General features: G+C 36.6%; 1 protein-coding gene across 4 annotated transcripts in view; it reads left to right on the top strand.

Annotated features, from left to right (window-relative positions):
* Window positions 1-8,382: 8,382 nt before the first annotated feature.
* CRB1 (crumbs cell polarity complex component 1) overlaps window positions 8,383-19,417 on the top strand; it is a 208,120-nt gene continuing 197,085 nt past the window's right edge. For 3 of the 4 annotated variants that reach the window (XM_045456670.1, XM_045456669.1, XM_045456671.1), the window contains exon 1: window positions 8,384-8,617. In XM_045456670.1, the coding sequence (XP_045312626.1) occupies window positions 8,548-8,617 (70 nt within the window). In that variant the 5' untranslated portion in view covers window positions 8,384-8,547. Of the gene's footprint in view, window positions 8,618-19,417 lie in introns of all 4 variants that reach the window. The other variant, XM_045456672.1, reaches the window with a different exon arrangement.

Here is a 19,417-nt window from a genome sequence, read left to right as displayed (position 1 = left end):
AGTCGTCCTTTCATTTCACTTATCAGTAGTAGATTACCCAATTAATCACTCTGTTTTTGGCAAAATAGTTTATTGGCCTTCTTAGAAACCATCTTCTCTGGATTCTTCTTCTACCCACTGGGGCTGGTTCTTTTTGGTCTTCTTCCAGATCCACCAATATAGGTGAGCCTGATGGGTTAGTCCTAGTCACTTTTCTTGTAGTTTACTCTTTACTCCTTAAGTGTCATCATCTCTCCAACTAGCGTCAGAGCCATCATTATGCAGACTTCTCTCATGGGCTCCAGACTTACCTATGTAAGTATACATTTGACATACCTATTTGTATGTCTAACAGACTTCTCAAAAATTAACATGCCTAAGTCTGTATCCTTGCTTCTTCCTCCTCATCAAATTCTCATTTTTTATATACTCCTCCACCTCAAAAAAAAAAAAAAAAAAGATAACTTCATCTTTAAGTTACACAAGCCAAACATCTTTGAGTTATGTTTATTCATTCTTTCTCTCATACCACATTCTATTCATCAAAAAAATCATATTGGCATTGCCTTCAAAGTATATTCAGAATGTGACCAGTTTTCACCACCACCATTATCACCTTGGTCACCACCTTGGTCATCACCACCAGTTCTTGCCTGGGTTATTCAATAACTCACTAACTGGTCTCCCAGCGTCCATCCTGCCCTATCGCCTGTTATCCACATGGCTGCCAGAGTAATCTTTTAAATTAAATGTCTGATCCTGTTACTACTGTTTTGTTCAAAACCCTGAAACAACTCCACATTTCACTCAGAGTCAAAGCCAAACATTTACCATGTCTTAAACGTCTTCCAAGAACCAGTTTCTTCTTCCCTTTCCGACATCTTCAACCATTCTCCTTGCTCATTCAGGAACCAAGTGACCTCCTTGCTGTTCCTCAAACCCATCAAACATGCTCTCAACTCAGATGCCCTTGTTGATATCCCTACCTGGAATTTTCCTCCTAAAGCGTTAGGGTTAGGGATAGGATTACTTCCCAAAGCAAGCCTCACGGCTTATTCCTCTATTTCCTCAGGTTTCTGCTCATCCCACCTACCAGCAGGTTTTCTTTGATCACTTTCCATAAAATAGTAATCCTCTACCTCCCTAGCACATGCTGTTCCTCATATCCCAGTTAATTTTTTCTAGTAGGGCTTACCACCTGAAATATATTTATCATGTATTTATTTATTTTTATTATTTTTTCCTACTCCTATGAGAGCAGTAATTTTGAGCCAGGTAGTCAATGTTCAATTTTTTTTTAAAGCAAATCTGTTGGATTAGTGAAAAGGATCAAGTTAGTAATAAGGAGACTGTTTTGTATAAATCAAGTCCAGATTAATGTCAGTGCAAACAAAGACTTCATCATGAACTAAAAATGAGATTGTAACTAGGATGAACTAAAGGCATTTACTCTTCCCAAACTATTGCATGAACCATTTGTCTTCCATATTTAACGTGTGATTGTGATAACTAGTGTATTGATGCAGTGCATTCTTGAAGTTCATAAAAGTTCATAATGGTCTTTTTAAAGCATAGAAGCTGAATTGCTATCTTCTATCTATCTATCTATCTATCTATCACCTATCAACTATAACTATTATTTAAATTATGGTTATATATTCTACAGGAAATATATTCTTTACAAACATTCTACATGACATTTTGAAATTTCAACTTTGTCCAGTATTTTGGATGTTACTGAGTGCCTCAATTAATCACACTTTTTTATTTTCTGTATATCCAATGCTTTGACGTCTGGGACCTTTTTCTGACCTTGGAGAGACTGAGAGACTATCCTTCCCAGGACTATCCAATTCCTAGAGACATGAGACTCCCCTGCAAGCATGCCTCTCCCATGTGAACTAATTAATTCAGAGCACACACCCCCACCACTTCCTTTATCAGACTCATATTCCAGACCACTATTCTTTTGCCCAAATCAGGTATCAGGTATCAGACAACCTGAGCTAGGTATCAGACTAGAGACAGCCTCTAAAGCCTAGAGCCTGCAAAAATTATTCACATTAACACTCTTCTCACCTATTCCTTCCTGCAGAAATCACAATAAAGGCTTTTGCCCACATTTTCCTCCCTCTCCTTCTGCCTCTTGACTGACCATGGTGTTTCCCCGTGTGTCTCTGCATAGTCTGGTATTCCCTTCCTCTTGGGCACTGTGAATAACAAACTATCTTTTCAGGGGCAATTATCTACTAATCTTTTGGCCTCGTCATACCTGAATAATAATAAAACTTACATTTTAAAACAGTGTCTTTTAAACATGTTATGTGTTTGTGTGTCTTTGCTTGGATTTCCTACAATGATGCAAGTGTCAATGTTTTATTGCAGGTTTAATCCCAGAGCAGAAGAAGCGAGGAAAGAGGTACATGAGAGACAGAAAAGGATGGGAGAATATATAAAGTGGTATTTTCCTTAATTGTCCCTTGCTTCCTAAGTCACACACTAAAAGCATTATTTTGTTGTGTTCAGTATTTTGTTCAGTTATTTTGTTGTGTTCAGTATTTTGTTCAGTTATTTTGTTGTGTTCAGTATTTTGTTCAGTTATTTTGTTGTGTTTGTTGTGTTGGGTTCAGACTTGGTAATATGTATCTTTCTACAAAATTATGCACTGAATCTAGATTTCCATATTTATTTACATAGAATTATAAAAAAGCAATCTCTTACAATTTAACACCTTTCCTCTCTTTTAATCATTAAATCTCTTTTCATTTATAATTTTGTTATTTGTGCTTTTTGTTCCTTTCCTTGATCAATATATATTTTTTTGTATTTGTAGTATGTTTGGCTTTGTAAAATATGGGACTCAGCATCCACCTTAGGGGATTATTAGATGAGGGTAAACTGATCTGGAGTAATAGAGAGAGGGTAATAGAGCTTGACTCTGGAGAAGTCAGTGACAGGAGACAAAAGAGTAAGTTGGACCTGGTTGAGGGTGGGAGAGGTGGGGGTAGATTAGAAATAGATGAGTTGGCTTGGGAAGACTATGGCTAAGCACCAGAGATATCTGGGATGTTGAACCAATGCCTGAAATCATCCTTCTCCATTTTTCTGAACATATATCATCATTTGTGTGAAAGAAGTGGCCAGCTGTTTTTCCTGGTTATTATAGAAGACCTTTCTCTTACAATTGCTTAGGGACTGTGAATCACAGGCCCTGATGCAGGCCTGGTCTACACTTGTCCTAATTGCCCCATGTATCCTCAAATCCTTGTTGTTAAAAGACCAGGTTGCTTGGAAGGTTTCCCCAAACAGAGGGTGGGGTCCTTGACTCCCTGTGGGGTTATGATGGTATAAAAGAGAAAGCCCTAGCATTTGTACTAGGTACTCCTGGTTCAGTATTTATAATAGAGTGTCTCGTTTCCCTTTATATTATTTCTCTTATACTTGTAAGAAACAGATATCTACTTATATGGACTACAGATAATGCCTATATTAAATTAATGCTTATTTTATTTAGTTGAATAAGAAAATGAACCTGCAACTAAAATCTGTTCATGAAATCTAGCTTTCTTTTTTGTTTTTATAGTCTACAACTTTTCCAAATCTGAAACAAAGTTTAAAAACAAATGGAACAGTCTTTAACTAAGTCAACACTATTGGAAAATGACATTATAAACATTGGTAGTATATAATCAGAAAATACAATGAATGGAAGAGTCAATGTTAAAAGATTTCTCTGGATTAAAATGTAGCTCCAGCTCTTTGAATAAACAGACTTTAAACTCTTGATTGAAATTTATTTTTGGATGATGTTTACCAATAACCTTCACTTACGAAAATAATTGATTTTTTGGGAAGAATATTACTGAAATCTTCATCAACCCAAATATAACAGATTATTTGCATAAACAAAAAGAATGCAAAATGAAAATATTAGATTGTAGGAATTCAAAATAGAATAATAACAATAGGGTTAAAATGAAGCGAGTACAAAAATCTGTCGGTATTTTATCAAAACCCAGTGTTAAGATAATCATCAAAATCTATTTATCTTTTTACAATTTATGACATTAAAATTATTTATAGAATTAGATATTACATCTAAAATTGTCCTAGGACATTTGGCATATTTATCAACCATCTGGAAGAAATATTGGCCATTAAAAATATTTATGTTAGTTGAGACCTATATTCAACGTTATTTTCAAATGACAAGATCTTATCAGATCCAGGAAAAGGGAATTCATACAGAGCAGAAACATATGTACCAGGAAATGTCCATTGATTCCAAAATTTAAGAATTGTTATATTTTGTTAAGGATATACAAATGAAATCTAGAAGCAAAAGTGCTCCAGTAGTGTAAAGATAACTAGAAAGAGATTGTAATGCTTTTGAGGGATTTTTTCTTTAATGTTTATTTATTTTAAGTGGGGGAGGAGCAGAGGGAGAGGAGGAGAGAGAATCCTAAGCAGGCTCTGCACTGTCAGCACAGAGCCTGATGCAGGGCTGGAACTCATGAACCATGAGATCATAACCTGAGCCAAAATTAAGAGTCAGACGTGTAACCGACTGAGCAACCCAGGCGCCCTGAGGAAATTTTTAATCTATAATTTTTTATTTTCTCTAAGCAAGAGAAAACTACTTTTCTCACTCTCTATATTCTACTTCCTCACAGGTCACAGAAATAGAATTAAAAAGATTTGGGAGGCATGTCGGAAGTCTTTGAGGAGAAAGCTATACTTGGTTCCCCTCCCAATTGGTCATAAGCTGCTTGAATACCTGCGTGTCAAGGTGAACTTTATTAAACAGCTGATTGTTTTACAGTTTTCTTAGGCTAACCCCAAATCTATTTTCTTATAATTTCTACCAATTGTTTCCAATATAACCTAGATCAAGTCTGATCAGCATTCTGTTTTATATTTACAGACGTCAATGTCCCGTTGCCTAAATTCAACCTCAAGTTCCGTATCATCTGTTCCTCTATCATATCAACACCACCAATCCAATGGGACCTTATTTCCTTCCTGTCTGTTAATCGCTTTCCTCATTACACAGTTCAGTACCCATTGTGAGTCCCTCCCTCACTTACCCTTCCACTCTGAAAACTCCTATCCCTAGGGTAATCCCATGGTTGGCCAGCGATGCTTCTACGCTGGCACTCCTTTTTCTGCTGGGAAGATCATGCCCGTGCATTTATTAGCAGCATTACCAATGAATGAGACTGCAATTCAGTGACACCCTTCCCTTGCTGCTGTTATTATACCTGGTAGATGACTTACTGCCTTTCTATTCTCAGGGAGTCTTCAATTCTTACTCCTTAAGTACTTAATGTCGTATTTTCTTCTGTTTGAGGCTTACTACTCTCATTTGAAATCTCTTTTCCCCACCTCCTCAGGAAGCTTGCTCCATTAAGTATCCCTCATCTTTTCCATATCTTTAACTTCACTGGTTCTTCCCATATTTCTCATGCATTGCAGTATTAAAAAGAAAAAACTTTTGCCATACGTGCATCTGTTTTTAACTTTGCCTCTCCCACCCTATGTTTTCCTCACAACTAAGTTTTTTGGAAAGTGTAGTTTGCATTCACTGTGTCTATTTTCTAGCCTTCAAAGCATTCATAAAAATAACTGAAATTTGAATCCCTTTTTTAAGCTTTTTATTTTTTATCTCTTTATTTTGAGAGAGAGAGAGAGAGAGAGCATGCGCAAATGGGGGAGGGGCAGAGAGAAAGGGAGACAGAGTATCCCAAGCAGGTACCGTGCTGTCAGCACAGAGCCCAATGTGGGGCCCAAACTCACAAACCATGAGATCATGACTGGAGCTGAGTCAAGTGTCACATGCTTAACTGACTGAGCCACCCAGGTGCCCCTGAAATTTGAATTCTGTTCCAGTGCTTCATTGACAGTCTTCTCACAAATCTTACTGCCGAATCCAACTGACAATTTTTGACACTTATCAAACAACTTTCCAGCAGCATTTTCATTGTCTATGACTCTCCTTCCTGATCCTCTGTCCTCTCTTTTTTTTTTTTTGTTTTTTTTTGTTTACTTATTTTTGAGAGAGAGAGAGAGTGTGTGAGTGGGGTGCAGGGGGCAGAGAGAGAGAGAAAGACACACACAGAATCCAAAGAAGGCTCCAGGCTCTGAGCTCAGCACAGAGCCTGATGAGGGGCTCAAACTCACTAACTGTGAGATCAAGACCCAAGCCAAAGAGTTGGACACTTAACTGAACCACCAAGGTGCACACCCCACCTGCCACTGTCCTCTCTTTGTTACCATTATAACACATTCTTCTCATTCTTCCTCTTCAACCTCTGACTTATTATCCTCTTATCATTAAGTACTGGAGTATTGGTGTTCTCTAGAGTGTGGCTGTTGGTTTTCTCCCTTTCTTATTTTATTCTCTTCCCTTGCAAAGGGACACCCTTCATCAGGCTCTGACATCTGAGACAAATTACTGAGTGTTTGTGTTTTTATCATCTGCATACTAGAAAAAATCAGAACCTACCTCATAGTGTTATGGTGGAGATTAAATGAGAGAATGTATACAAAGGCCTTAGAAAGGGTCTGACCTAGAATGGTGACTCAATATGTATTACATATTGTGTGATTATTCAGGTATGGGAAGATTCAACATTGTAAATATGTTATCCCCATATTAAGTTATATAATGAATGCAATCCTCATTAAAATCCAAATAGGAGTTATTCAGTGGAGATTGACAAATTGCTTATAAAGTTAATCTGGAAGAGAAACTGTGTAAGAGAAGGCAAAAGTTGAAAAAGGAAGATTCAATTAGGCTTACCATACCAGATACCCAACTTAAACTTCAACTACATTCACTTGCAAAGAAATATACAAAAAAAAATTAATGAAACAAAATAGATTCATATATAGCTGGGAATTTTATACAGGATTTCAAATTTGAAATCCACAGGGAATTGTTTTTGACCACTGGCTATCCATTTGGAAATAAATTTAGACCTACAAGTTACACAATTCATAAAAATATGCCCCATATAGATTAAAGTTACAAAGCTTAAAAATTTTTTTAATGAACTTACTTTAAAAATTAAGATAATTTGGGATGAGCACTGGGTGTTGTATGGAAACCAATTTGACAATAAATTTCATGTATTGAAAAAATAATTAAGATAACTTGGAATAAAACACCAGATCCTATGTTAGTGAGTCTTCAGCAGAAAAGCTTTCTTCAATAAGATAAAAAGCACAATCATAAAATAAGTAAATGTGTATAAGACACTACATTTTTAAATAAAAAGTTAAAACTTTATGAAGAAAACCTATAAAAAATTTAAAAGACAAGTTATTGGGAGCAAGTATTTTCCATCCTTACTGCTGACCAAGAATCAAGATCCAACATTTACAAAGAAATGCTACAACTATATCAATAAAATGAAAAACAAAACTAATAGGAAAGTGAACAACATGAGTTGCAAGTCACTGAAAATACAAATGTCAAAAAGATGCTCAATCTTTCTAATATGAAAAATATGCAAATTAAAAATGCCAATTTTTACTATTAATTCTAAAAATCTGTACAAAAGCAGAATAAATAGTATGATGAACCTCTACGTACCCAATAGCCAGCTTCAAAAATGATTAACAAATGGCCGATCTTGTCTATATATGTGCTCCCCTTTCCATTGAAATTTAGACATATCTTTTGCCCTTTGCTATTACCAAATGTTGAGGAAAGTATGGAGAAATAGCTTCCTGCACACACAGCTGAGAAGAGTTGAAATTTTGTGAAGTATCTGCTAAACTAAAAAATGAACATAATGTAAAACCACCAATTTCTACTTTTTTGGCATTTACTCTAGAGAAATTCTTTTTTTTAAACTCTTCTGCATTTGTACAAGCAAGTGTGTAAAATGATTCTTATTGAACTATTATTTGTATGAAGAAAATTGGAAACATCACTGATGCCCGTAAAAGGATAAATAAGCTGTGGTACAATATATGTTAAGAAAAAAAAAACAACAACTATGGTTTGGTACATCCAAAGTATGGAATGCCACGTGGCATTAAAAGGTGTGAACTAAATAGATTTTATAATGTGTCAAAACATCTGAGACATATTGCTGAGTGAGAAAGGCAAGCTGCGTGATGATACACACAGTATGATATCATTATTTAAAAAGAAAGAAAATGAGAAGAAAAATAATTTTTACATGTGTCTGTCATCTGTCATCTGTATATCTATCAAACTATACTCTAGAATGGTCTAAAGCAATCTTCCAAAACAAAAACAATGGAAGAAAACCATGAGAAAAGACCTGAGGGGTAGATGAATCCAGTCCAGCATGAAAAAAATCTGCACCAGGTTTGAAATCTCACCCCATCCTCCAGTGTAAGATGCTTAGAAGCACAACAGCTTTTTGAATTGAAGTCCCTGTGTTTCCCGGGAAGTGGCTGTAAGAGAGGCAGAGGCAGGGATGGCATCAGGAGACTCTGGGGCACCCGCTTCTTTCTGAGTCAAACAGGGGTCACCAGCGGACTCGGACAGATCACCAGCAACACATCAGAGCATGTCCTCTGAATAAGACCATGGCACTTACGAAAATTAACTACCTGCTCATCTTCTGCCTCAGTTTCTCACTGCTCACCTACATAAGAAGTAAGACTTTTCCATTTATCAAACTTTTGGCACTTTTCCTGACTCTTAAATATCTCTAGCAAATAGTTGTTAATGTTGCATGTTCTACAGAATACAACACTTAAAAAAGAAGCACAAAGAATTTGACGTAAGCAGGTGTCCTGTGTTAAACAAGTCATTGGTACCAGTCAGTGTGAGTAATATTCTGATTCTATGATTTCTAATAACTAGATACAGAAAATGTTCTTTTTTAACCCTTTGAGTTAACCCTTTGAGTGGTGGCGAGCAGGGGGCTGAAATGGCTACACAGCAAAGAAGATATTTTGTTGTGGTTACACCTTTTACAAAATAGATTTGGCACTTTATGATTGATATACTTTAAAACGAAGTTCATCATAAGCTATATTGCAGTTCGTTCCCGATACTCTGTATTTATGTTCACTTTTAAAGAACTTTGTATTGACACATTTGCTCTCCTAATCAAGGGGATCATCTCAATTTTTCCCAAAGGATAATGGTTCAAAGCATCTCTTGCCGGAGAGAAATGGGCTTCCTTTCTATTGTGTGTGCTTCTGTTCTATAAATGAAGATATTATATTCCACAGACATTCCCCAAATAAAAACAGAAGTAATATTTCTGGGGTAATCTTGTCAGATGTATCACAGTATGGCAAATCAAAGGAGACTGAATGGCCTCAGCTGTGTGTTTATGGAGGACAGTAGCTATTGAATACATTTCAAATGAAGACAGGCAGAGTGTGTGCTTGTCAAAAGAGCTGTGTGATTTGTGTCTGTTGAATCTGAATATCAATAAGGCAAAGCATAGAGCAGCTGCCACTGAACAAGACGACTTGGCATTAATGCCCAGCGTTGTGTAATCTGGGTCACCTTCCGTAGCTGCGCCCGTGAGATTGTTACTTACACTGTTTCCATCTGAGCATATATGAGAGGTTGGGTGAAAGTAGGAGTAGATTCTATAGGTAGGTAGCTGAGGGTAATTACAGAAAATTCAAGTCAAACTTTAAATAAATAAACAGTAAAATTTACCTGATTGCAATACACAGCACGCACGTGCGCACGCACACACACACACACACACACACGCACACACACACACACACACACGGATTGTTTTTGTTTTTGTTTTTTGGCAGTGTATTTGTTGAAAAGAGTTGTTATTTAAATAGTTATTCATCCTTCTTGAAACTTCAAATGGGCTCCATACAATAGGAAGTGAGGAAGAGAAATGGTATGGTGAGATGTACAGGTGGGAGAAGAAAGGGAGCAAAAGAAATAAGACATAAAATGCAAGGTGAAGTGAGTTTACAGTACATTTTATAGCATCTCTTGGTACTCTTGAAAATATTTCAGCCAAATGAACAAAACACTACCTTCTATTAGAAGTGTCTAATGTGCTGGCATTTTATATGTGCTATATTCCATTTATTTCTTACAACTATACAAATAGATACTATTATAATCATCCACATTTTATAGAATAAGAGAGCAAGCCTCAGATGGCTATATCAGTATATCTCAGCCTTTGGTGCACATCAGAGAGCTGAAATGTTTGTTGAAGATGCAGTCTCGAGAACAGCCCCAGACATTTAGTATGTCTGGGTGGATCCTAGGAGCCTGTAATTGATCAAGCTCCTTATTTCAAATCCAGTGTTCACCAGTTCTGCACGACCCAATAAATCTTTCTTGAAAACCTTACTGAGAACATCATGATGCTAGGAATCCTTAAAATTGTAAAAATATAAACATCCCTCTCTCCTCAAAGGGATTCTTTAGGAGAGAAGGTAAGCAATATAAGCCTTCCAAGAATTATTCCCATTTAATATACTTAACCTAGCTATCAAGTAGAATTTGTCATTGATTCCTTTTCATAGCTGAAGCACCTGAGGCACATTCAAGTTTATTTACTTGCCCAAGGCGAGTGCTAGTGAATGGAGAACACTGGACTAGAATCCAATGGTCTGGCTCTGCCTTCTGTGCTCTTAGCTTAAATTTAGGGATTCCCTTGAAAGGATAATGTGGAAGAGGCTTAACACTCCCGATATAATAAACACACAGAAAATCTTAGTTATTAGGTTCATATTTGTTGAATGAATCGATGATTCCTCCTTTTGAATTTTGAAATATATTTTCTTGAGTTTGAGGGAAAAGAGTCACCTTTGGCTGCAAACTATATATATATATATGTATATATATACATATATATATGTATATATCTACATATATATACACATATATTATATTATATATCTAATATAATATGTTATATTATATATATATGTATATTTTATAAAAGTGGTACCTTGCTTGCCTACCAGGAGCATGCCATTTATATTGTTTGTCCAGTGTCCAATGCTCTTTATCTCCTTCTGGAGGAGCAAGTGGGACATGAAGAGTATTAGTGCAGAGTTCCAGAAGTGACATTCACCTCCTCTTCCTGAGCATGTAGATATTCCCCTATACATGGAGTTGCAATGAATTTCCTATTATTCTCCCGGTTGTTTTCTTATATGTTCCACAATTTGCAAAACTCGTTCTCATGTATGGAATCAAATGAATTATAATAATTTACAAAGAGCTATTATTTTTTGCTTCTGATGTGTCAAGAGAGAATTTTATTGGAGGGAGACTTTTCTATAGTCCATTAGTGGGGGTTGCTTTAAATAATGAGAGCACCTTGTAATAATTCTCTGTGCAACCTTGATATATGAATCTGTTATGAAGGGCTTTAAAGAAACTACTACAATGAAGCAACTATGAATCAGAAAAGTCATTTGTAGCAATATTTCACTAATCTTTTATATATTTTGAGGCAAATTGAATATTTCCTATGCAAATGCCACATTTAGATTAATTTAAAAGTAATTGTTTTAACCCAACTTCAAAGCGCGGTCAAGAATGTAAATAAAATGTGGTTTGACAGAACTATTATTAAAGCTATTTAAATAACTTCAATGACTTTGGGGGTGCTATCCAGTCTTCTAGAACCCCTCAGCAATTATTAAGTAGCTGAATTTGAATAGAGTTATTTTAATGTTTATTTATTTTTGAAGGAGAGAAAGACAGAGCGTGAGTGGGGAGGGGCAGAGAGAGAGGGAGACAGAATCCAAAACTGAGCTGTCAGCACAGAGCCCGTTGCGGGGCTTGAACTCATGAACTGCAAGATCAGACATGAGCTGCAGCTAGATGCTTAACTGACTAAGCCACCCAGGCACCTCTGAATAGAGTTATTTTAAAGAATATTTTCCTTTCAATCTATCTCAAGTATAAAGAGCAAATAGAATCTATAAAGATATGGTCTGATTTATCCAATCTTAATGTCATTATCAGGAAATACTTGAGGTCAGAGGTTGGTATTATTCATTAGGGAGTAATTGCCTACTCTTCTTTAAATTCTGCATGTGTAGAGACATTTAAAAGTTTGGTATTCACTGTGCTAGTTAACAGCTTTGCAACAACATGTTATAAATTGCCTACATAATTATTAGAGAAAAAGATATATCTTCTTCTTCATGAACTTATTATCTTGTCAGCTTATAATAAAATAGTCAATACTTCATGAAGATTACTCACTGTTCCCTAAATAATACAGCAGAATTAATTTTAGCTTCTAGGGGAATCATATTTTTGGGGAGAATTGCATTCTTTTTTCATTTTTGGTGATTTTCAAAAATTATTAATGGTATTACAATATCATATTTTGAAATTCAAGTGGACAAGAAAAATCAGTTCTTAGTCCTCCTTTATTTTTTTAAAATGTGTATTTATTTTTGAGAGAGAAAGAGACAGAGTGTGAGTGGGGGAGGTGCAGAGAGAGAGGGAGACACAGAACTTGAAGCAGGTTCCAGGCCCTGAGCTGTCAGCACAGAGCCCGATCCGGGGCTCGAATTCATGGGCTCAGGAACCGGGAGATCATGACCTGAGCTGAAGTCGGCACCCAGCCGACTGAGCCACCCACGTGCCCCAGTTCTTAGGTCTCCTTTAAATTTCACTGCTAATTTATAGGAAATCCAAGAAGCCCAATTTTCTCCTTTTAGAAAATGAAATTCAGAGTGTAACTCTTCCCCATTCACACCATCTTTGCTCATACTCGCTTAAGCTTTGTGATCTGTACTTACATTGAAGTTTGTATTTATCTTGTATGGTATCAAAGTTTGGAATTATCATTTTTGTGTTGATTTATTTCTTTTTTAGTTATGAGATTGTAATACATGACTCTAGGAATCATGGGTGTTTTGCAAACTATATATCCTAAATCAGTGGGAGGCAACTGAGTTAACTCAGGGTAGTCACTCATGGAATAGTCATTAAATAAATAAGTTAATGATGGAATTTTTATAACATTTGCTATAAGAGTTGAATAGCTTCCGTTTTCGTGACACTTTTGCCTGGTTTCTAATATTCTTACATTGTTTAACTTTTTTATAATAGACTTTATTATTTTTTTGATTCTATTATTTTAGGATAATTTTAAGTTCACAGAAATATTGAAGGAATGATACAGAGGGGTCCCCTGTATCCCACACCTAGTTTCCGACACTCTCCTTAACTTCTTACCTCTGTATGGTTGATTTACAGCAATTAATAAGCCAGTATTCATATTATTAACTAAAGTCCATGGTTGATTCAGATTTCCTTAGATTTTATCTGATATCTTTTGTTTTTATTCTGGTATCCCATCCAAAATACTAGTTTCATTTAGTTGTCCTGTATCCTTAGGTTCCTCCAGGCAGCGGCAGTTCCTTGGGCCTTACTTATTTCTGATGACCTTGACAATTCTTAAGGCATTAGGTATTTTATAGGATCCTCCAGTATTGGAATTTACTTGATGTTTTTCTCATGGTAAGACTGGAATTATTGGTCATTGAGAGGAAGACCACAGAGTTAAAGCATCATTCTCATTACATCATATCAAGGATATGTACAATCAACATGATTTCTGACTGTCGATATTGACCTTCATCACCTGGGAGGTGGTATTTGTCCGTACTCTTAGGAAGGACATCACTATGCAGAGCCCACACCTAATGAGTGGGGAATTCTGCTCCCCATCTTGGAGGGCAGAATATCAACATAAATTATTCGGGATTCCTTTGCATGGGAGATTTGATTCTTTTTCTCCATTTATTTATCCAAACATTTATTCAAATATTTATTTTTAAATTTATTTATTTTGAGAGAGAGAGAGCAGGGGATGGGCGGAGAAAGAAGGAGAGAGAGAGAATCCCAAGTAGGTTCTATGCCACCACCAGTGTGAATTCCAACACAGGACTTGAACTCACAAACCGTGAGATCATGACCTGAGCTGAAACCAAAAGTCGGACACTCAACTGACTGAGCCACCCAGGTGCCCCTCAAAGATTTATTGATATCAGCATGGACTCATGGTTATTAACTACATATTCTGGGCTATAATCTGATACTACTTTGTTATTGAAATGTCCCAGCTTTGTCCACTCAGAGTTCTTTCCGTCAGTTCCTGTCCTCTTTTAACTTAACCTCTGTCGATATGCTTTTTGAAAACTACCTTACTTTTCTGGCTCTACAGGATGTTCCAGACTTATCTTATATATTTCCTGTGGCAGCCCTAGCCTAAGCCCTTATTCCAACAGGCCCTGGTTCCTTTGTATTAGAGAATGACAATACAAACCAAGACCTAAATGTAAGGTATGCTTGTTGCCACTGGGGTATCATTTGTTTAGACCACCTTAGCTGACAGAGCATAGAAGTAAATGTGTATATATTAACACCTGTGTACAGATGTATACACATATATACACATTTACGTATATATTTATATACAATTTATTTATAAATATACTTTTATGTACATTGGTACATAATAAGTTAGATACGAGTTAATACTAATGCCTCTAACTTTATTATCACATGGATTATTCTAGCTTCCTCACCTTGCTTATCTGTAAATTCCCACTCTAACAGTGAGAAATTTGATTTCTACCATCTGCCATCCATTTACTTATTTAAATTCAGGAAATACAGTTTAAGAGGTATATAAAGTATATAGCAGCATCAGATTCTTAACCCACAATCCTGTAGAAATAACTATCAATTTGAGTACAGTACTTATGTACATTTCCTTTTGTCTTTAATCTTAACACTCTACTTGTTTCCAATGCTACTTACATCAGTGCCCTTTCCCTCACCTCCTTCTGTGTGATTGTTTCATACATTTGTAGTACAGCTAGATTGTTGGGTCACACTCTACATTCCTTCCTGGAATCCCCTGACCTTCCAAATGATTTCTAAAATTTGCATGCAATAAGGTTCTCCCATTGTGCTCTTAAGTTCTGTAGGTTTTGACAATTCATTACAGTGTTATATGAATAGTTTTACCACTCTAAAACTTCCCTGTGCTTTACTTTTTTTGACCCTTCCTTCCTGACCCAACCCCCAGGCAACTACTGATTATTTTATTGTCTGTAGTTTTGTCTTTTACAGGATGCCATATAACTGGAATCATAAAATCAGACTAGCTTCTTTCAAGTTGCAATATTCAGTTAAGGCCCTGCATGTCTTTTTGTGACTCGACTCATTTCTTTTTTTTTTTTTATCATTGTATAGATGTACCAGTTTGTTTATTCAGCCACCTAGTGAAAGTTATCTTGGGTTCTTCCAGTTTTGGGCTAGGGTATTCATTTCCTTGGGCAGCTGTAGCAAAGTACCATAAACCTGGTGGCTTAACCAACAGAAATGTATTTTCTCATGGTTTTGGAGGCCAGAAGTCTGAAATCAAGGTGTCAGCAGGGCCATGCTTCCTCCCAGGCTCTTGTGTAAAATCCTTCCTTGCCTCTTCCTAGCAACTGGCGGTGGTCTTTAGTCCTTGGCATCCCTTGGTTTTACAGCTGATCACTCCAATCTCTAAGTACTTGCTGTTCTCCCTTTGTCTATGTGTATCTCTTTTATTCTTCTTATAATGGCATCAGTCATATTGGATCAGGACCCATCCTAATAACATCACCTTGATTATATCTACAAAGACCTTATTTACAAATAAAGTCACAACTACAGGTCCTAGGAGTTAGGGCTTCAACATACCTTCTCAGGAGACACAATTCATCCTATAGTATCTACTATGAGTAAAACTCTGATATATGATGAACTTGATTAATTCCACTTTTATTGGGTGAAAGTAACTTCATATATGTGAATTGAGTTATAAAAGGATTTTTAAAACATGGCAAGTGGTCAATACAGTATGGTCATATTTTGCTCTTTTTTTCATCTTTCTTGACACTATCCCCACCTTCTACATGGTCAACTTTTTGGTTTGAATTGAGTGCTCAGAAATTTTCTCCCACAGGGGGCGCCTGGGTGGCTCAGTCAGTTAAGCCTCTGACTGGCTCAGGTCATGATCTCACAGTTCATGATTTCAGTCCCCGCGTCAGGCTCTGTGCTGATGGCTCAAAGCCTGGAGCCTGCTTCAGATTCTGTGTCTCCCTCTCTCTCTGCCCCTCCCCTGCTTGCACTCTGTCTCTCTCTCTCTCTCGCTCTCTCTCATAAACAGTTTAAAAAAAGAAAGAAAAAAAAGAAATTTTCTCCTACATGGATTTGCCCTATGAAATTAAGTTAGAGTGACTAATATAGAGAGTGGCACTAGGATTGGGCATAAATGTGTTTCCATATTTTCTTGAGACAAATAGCCTAGCTCTTTTACCTAAATAAATGTTTGTTACTTTAACCTGCTTCTCTTTCAGAAACTGTATTTGTCATTTGGGGCACCAAAATATTACCATTATTGGTTTAAAACACTGGTTATACATTACTTTACTCTGCACACATTATTTGTTGTGTTTATGAACATGCCTTTCTTTCTTTTCCTCTTATGTTTTTGCATAACAGTGAAATTAGAGAAGGAAAGCAACTCAGTCATCTAGCTCTAGATCCTATTGTTTTTAAGTTTATTTATTTTGAGACAGACAGTGCAAGTGGGGGAGGGGCAGAGAGAGGGGGGGAGAGAGAGAATCCCAAACAGACTTCACACTATCAGTGCAGAGCCCGACACAAGGCTCAAACCCACAAAACTGTGAGACCATTACCTGAGCCAAAACCAAGAGCCAGACGTTTAACCGACAGAGCCACCCAGGTGCCCCTAGATCCTATTTGTTGACAATGTTAATGCTTTTAAATCAATCTTCTAGAATTTCTTTCCCAATTTAATAAAATGCAGCAACTTCTCCAAAGTTTTACAGCAATGTGTTAGGTAGGTTTTCATATACTCCCTAGCTTTTCCTTTGTTCTCTATTAAATGGAAAATTCAAGCCAATAATAACAATAAAAGGGGCACAGAATGAGAAAGGACACTGTGGTAGGAATGGGCATGACTAGAACTGAATGGTTTTGGCTGGGTGCAACAGCAAGTTTACTGGTTCTAGAGGGAAATCAAGGTAAGATTAGTTGTCCCTAGCCTCAAGATAGGATAATTAATAAATATGAAAAGGTTTTTTTTTTTTTATCCAATGACTTCATTTATTCAACAAATATTTTTAAGTCTATATGGCTGATACTGTTTTAGGCTCTGAGGATGCAGTAGTCAACAAAGAGACCAAAATCCATGCTATTGTAAAGTTTATATTTAAATGGAATAAGAGAGACAAAAACCAAATAAACAAGCACAATGTGTCATTGTGAGCTAGCGGTAAGTGCTTTGGAGAAAGGCAAAGGATGAGAGACAGAGAGCAGGCAAGCCATAAGGATATGTAGGTGAATAGTATTTTGGCAAAGAAACAGCCGAGTACAAAGGTCCTGAGGCAGGAATGTGCCTATAGTGTCTGAGCTAGTGCAAAGTGTTCAACACCGCTGGAGTGGATTAAGCAAAATAGAGCAAAGTACCAGGAGAGGCATCAGCAGTTTATTATCTGCGTCTGTTCTTACAGTGACCCTACACAGTAAGTTATTATTAAGCCAATTAGGACACTGAAGGCAAGAAAGCTTATGTGAAATATTTAAAACACAGTTATGAGGTGATAAACAAAGATTTAAACTCAGGTCTTTCAGGTTCTATTACTCACCCTAGCTCACAATAGCCACAAGGTAAACAAACGTTTAGGATTTTGCAAGTCCTCTACTAAACCACTCTAGCCGGCAATGAGTAATGGCGGAGGTAATCGCATCACAGGGATTTTGGCAAATGTTACAAGTCAGAAGCTTTTTATTTTTTTTTAATTATTCCTAGATAACTAAGTATCCATTTCACCTTTAAAGCTTTTCCAAATTAAACATGTTTACAGTTTCAACTGCTATCCCACTCTTGTGACTAATTTCTGTAGAGGCAGGCATTGCTCCTACGTAACCTAGGTTAATCTCACTGGAGTCTTTTTGGTACTTTACATAATTGTCCTGATAATTCCTATTGAATAATTCTTTTCTCTAAATTCAAAATTCTGTGACCCTTTAAAATAAGTCTACTTTAGGCAAATTGGTGAGAGCAGGCGGCTAATGAGGTTGCGTTTATGGTTCAGTCTCAGTACGGGTCAGTCTGCGTCACACAGAGACCAAGTCTATTCAACAAGTAATGGCCTGGTCAGCTGGCCTCAGATTTGTAGTGTTGAGCACAAGGAGAAAGAATGAAAATAGTTCTTAGCAAATCAAGTATCATTGTTGGAAAAATCAACTGTGAGTTAGTGGCAATAACTTTTTCATACAGTAAATGAATCATTGTGATTTCATCTATCTCTATAATTTTAGTTATCCTTCCTCATAAATGTAGTTGAAGGGTAATTATTTACAGTCAGCATCAATTTTTAAATAAGGAGGGTCAGAACATTCAGATTCAGGCCCTGGTCCAACAGTTAGTTGCCTGTCCATGAATGCATCATTGAGGCCGACAGGTCTCTAATTGCTCATTTGTAAAGTGAGGGAGGTTAGGTTATATAATGACCAAGTTTTCTTTGAGATCTACATTTGATGATTCCATGATTATTTTAAATGGTTGAATCTTAGAGTTTTAGAAGAGTATTTTTAGTAATCTCATCCCCTATGAACTAGCTTTCGCTAGGTTACACTACAGTAACAGACCCAACATTTCAGTGGTTTACAACAAAAAAGATTTATATTTTGTTTCCACAGTACAGTTTGATTGCAACCTCATGTGTCTTTTTCATCTGGGCACACAAGTGGAAGGGGAAATTCCTTTCCAGAAAATGGCGTTTTCATGGCAGAGGGAAAACAGCAATGGTAGAACCATGTAAAGTCTCTCAAACCTTTAGCTTGTAGGTGGCTTACGTCACTTTGGCTCACATTTCACTGTCCAAAGCAGGTTGTGTGGCTAAGCCTGATGTCATTGGACCAGGGATTTCTTATGGCAGAAAATATTTGAAGCCAACAATATAGTCTACTTCATTTTTCTCTTGTTTCCAACTTCCAGGAAAATATTTCTTTTCTTTTTTTTTAATACATATATTTTAAATTAATTTATTTATTTTGAGAGAAAGAGAGAGAACATGTGCATGTGAGTAGGGGTGAGGCAGAGAAAGAGGAGAGAGAATCCTAAGCAAGCTCCACACTGTCAGCGCAGAGCCTGATGTTGGGCTCAAGCTCATGAACCATGAAATCATGAATGGAGCGGAAACTGAGTCAGGCACTCAACCAACTGAGCCACCCAGTGGCTGCAGGAAGATATTTCTAAACAACTTTATTTAAATAACCATTGGGGGTGATTATTTAAAGTGAATGAATAATGAATCATACGATTTAAATGACATTGACAAACATTTCAACAAATATTTTTTTAAGCAATTAAATATGAGTTAGGTATTGGCTATAGAAAAGACCTTTATTCTC

This window comes from Leopardus geoffroyi, chromosome C3 (genome assembly GCF_018350155.1).
Source record: "Leopardus geoffroyi isolate Oge1 chromosome C3, O.geoffroyi_Oge1_pat1.0, whole genome shotgun sequence".
Taxonomy (NCBI): domain Eukaryota; kingdom Metazoa; phylum Chordata; class Mammalia; order Carnivora; family Felidae; genus Leopardus; species Leopardus geoffroyi.
The sequence above is the reverse complement of the archived record's forward strand: the minus strand, read 5'-3'. Positions and strand labels throughout refer to the sequence as shown.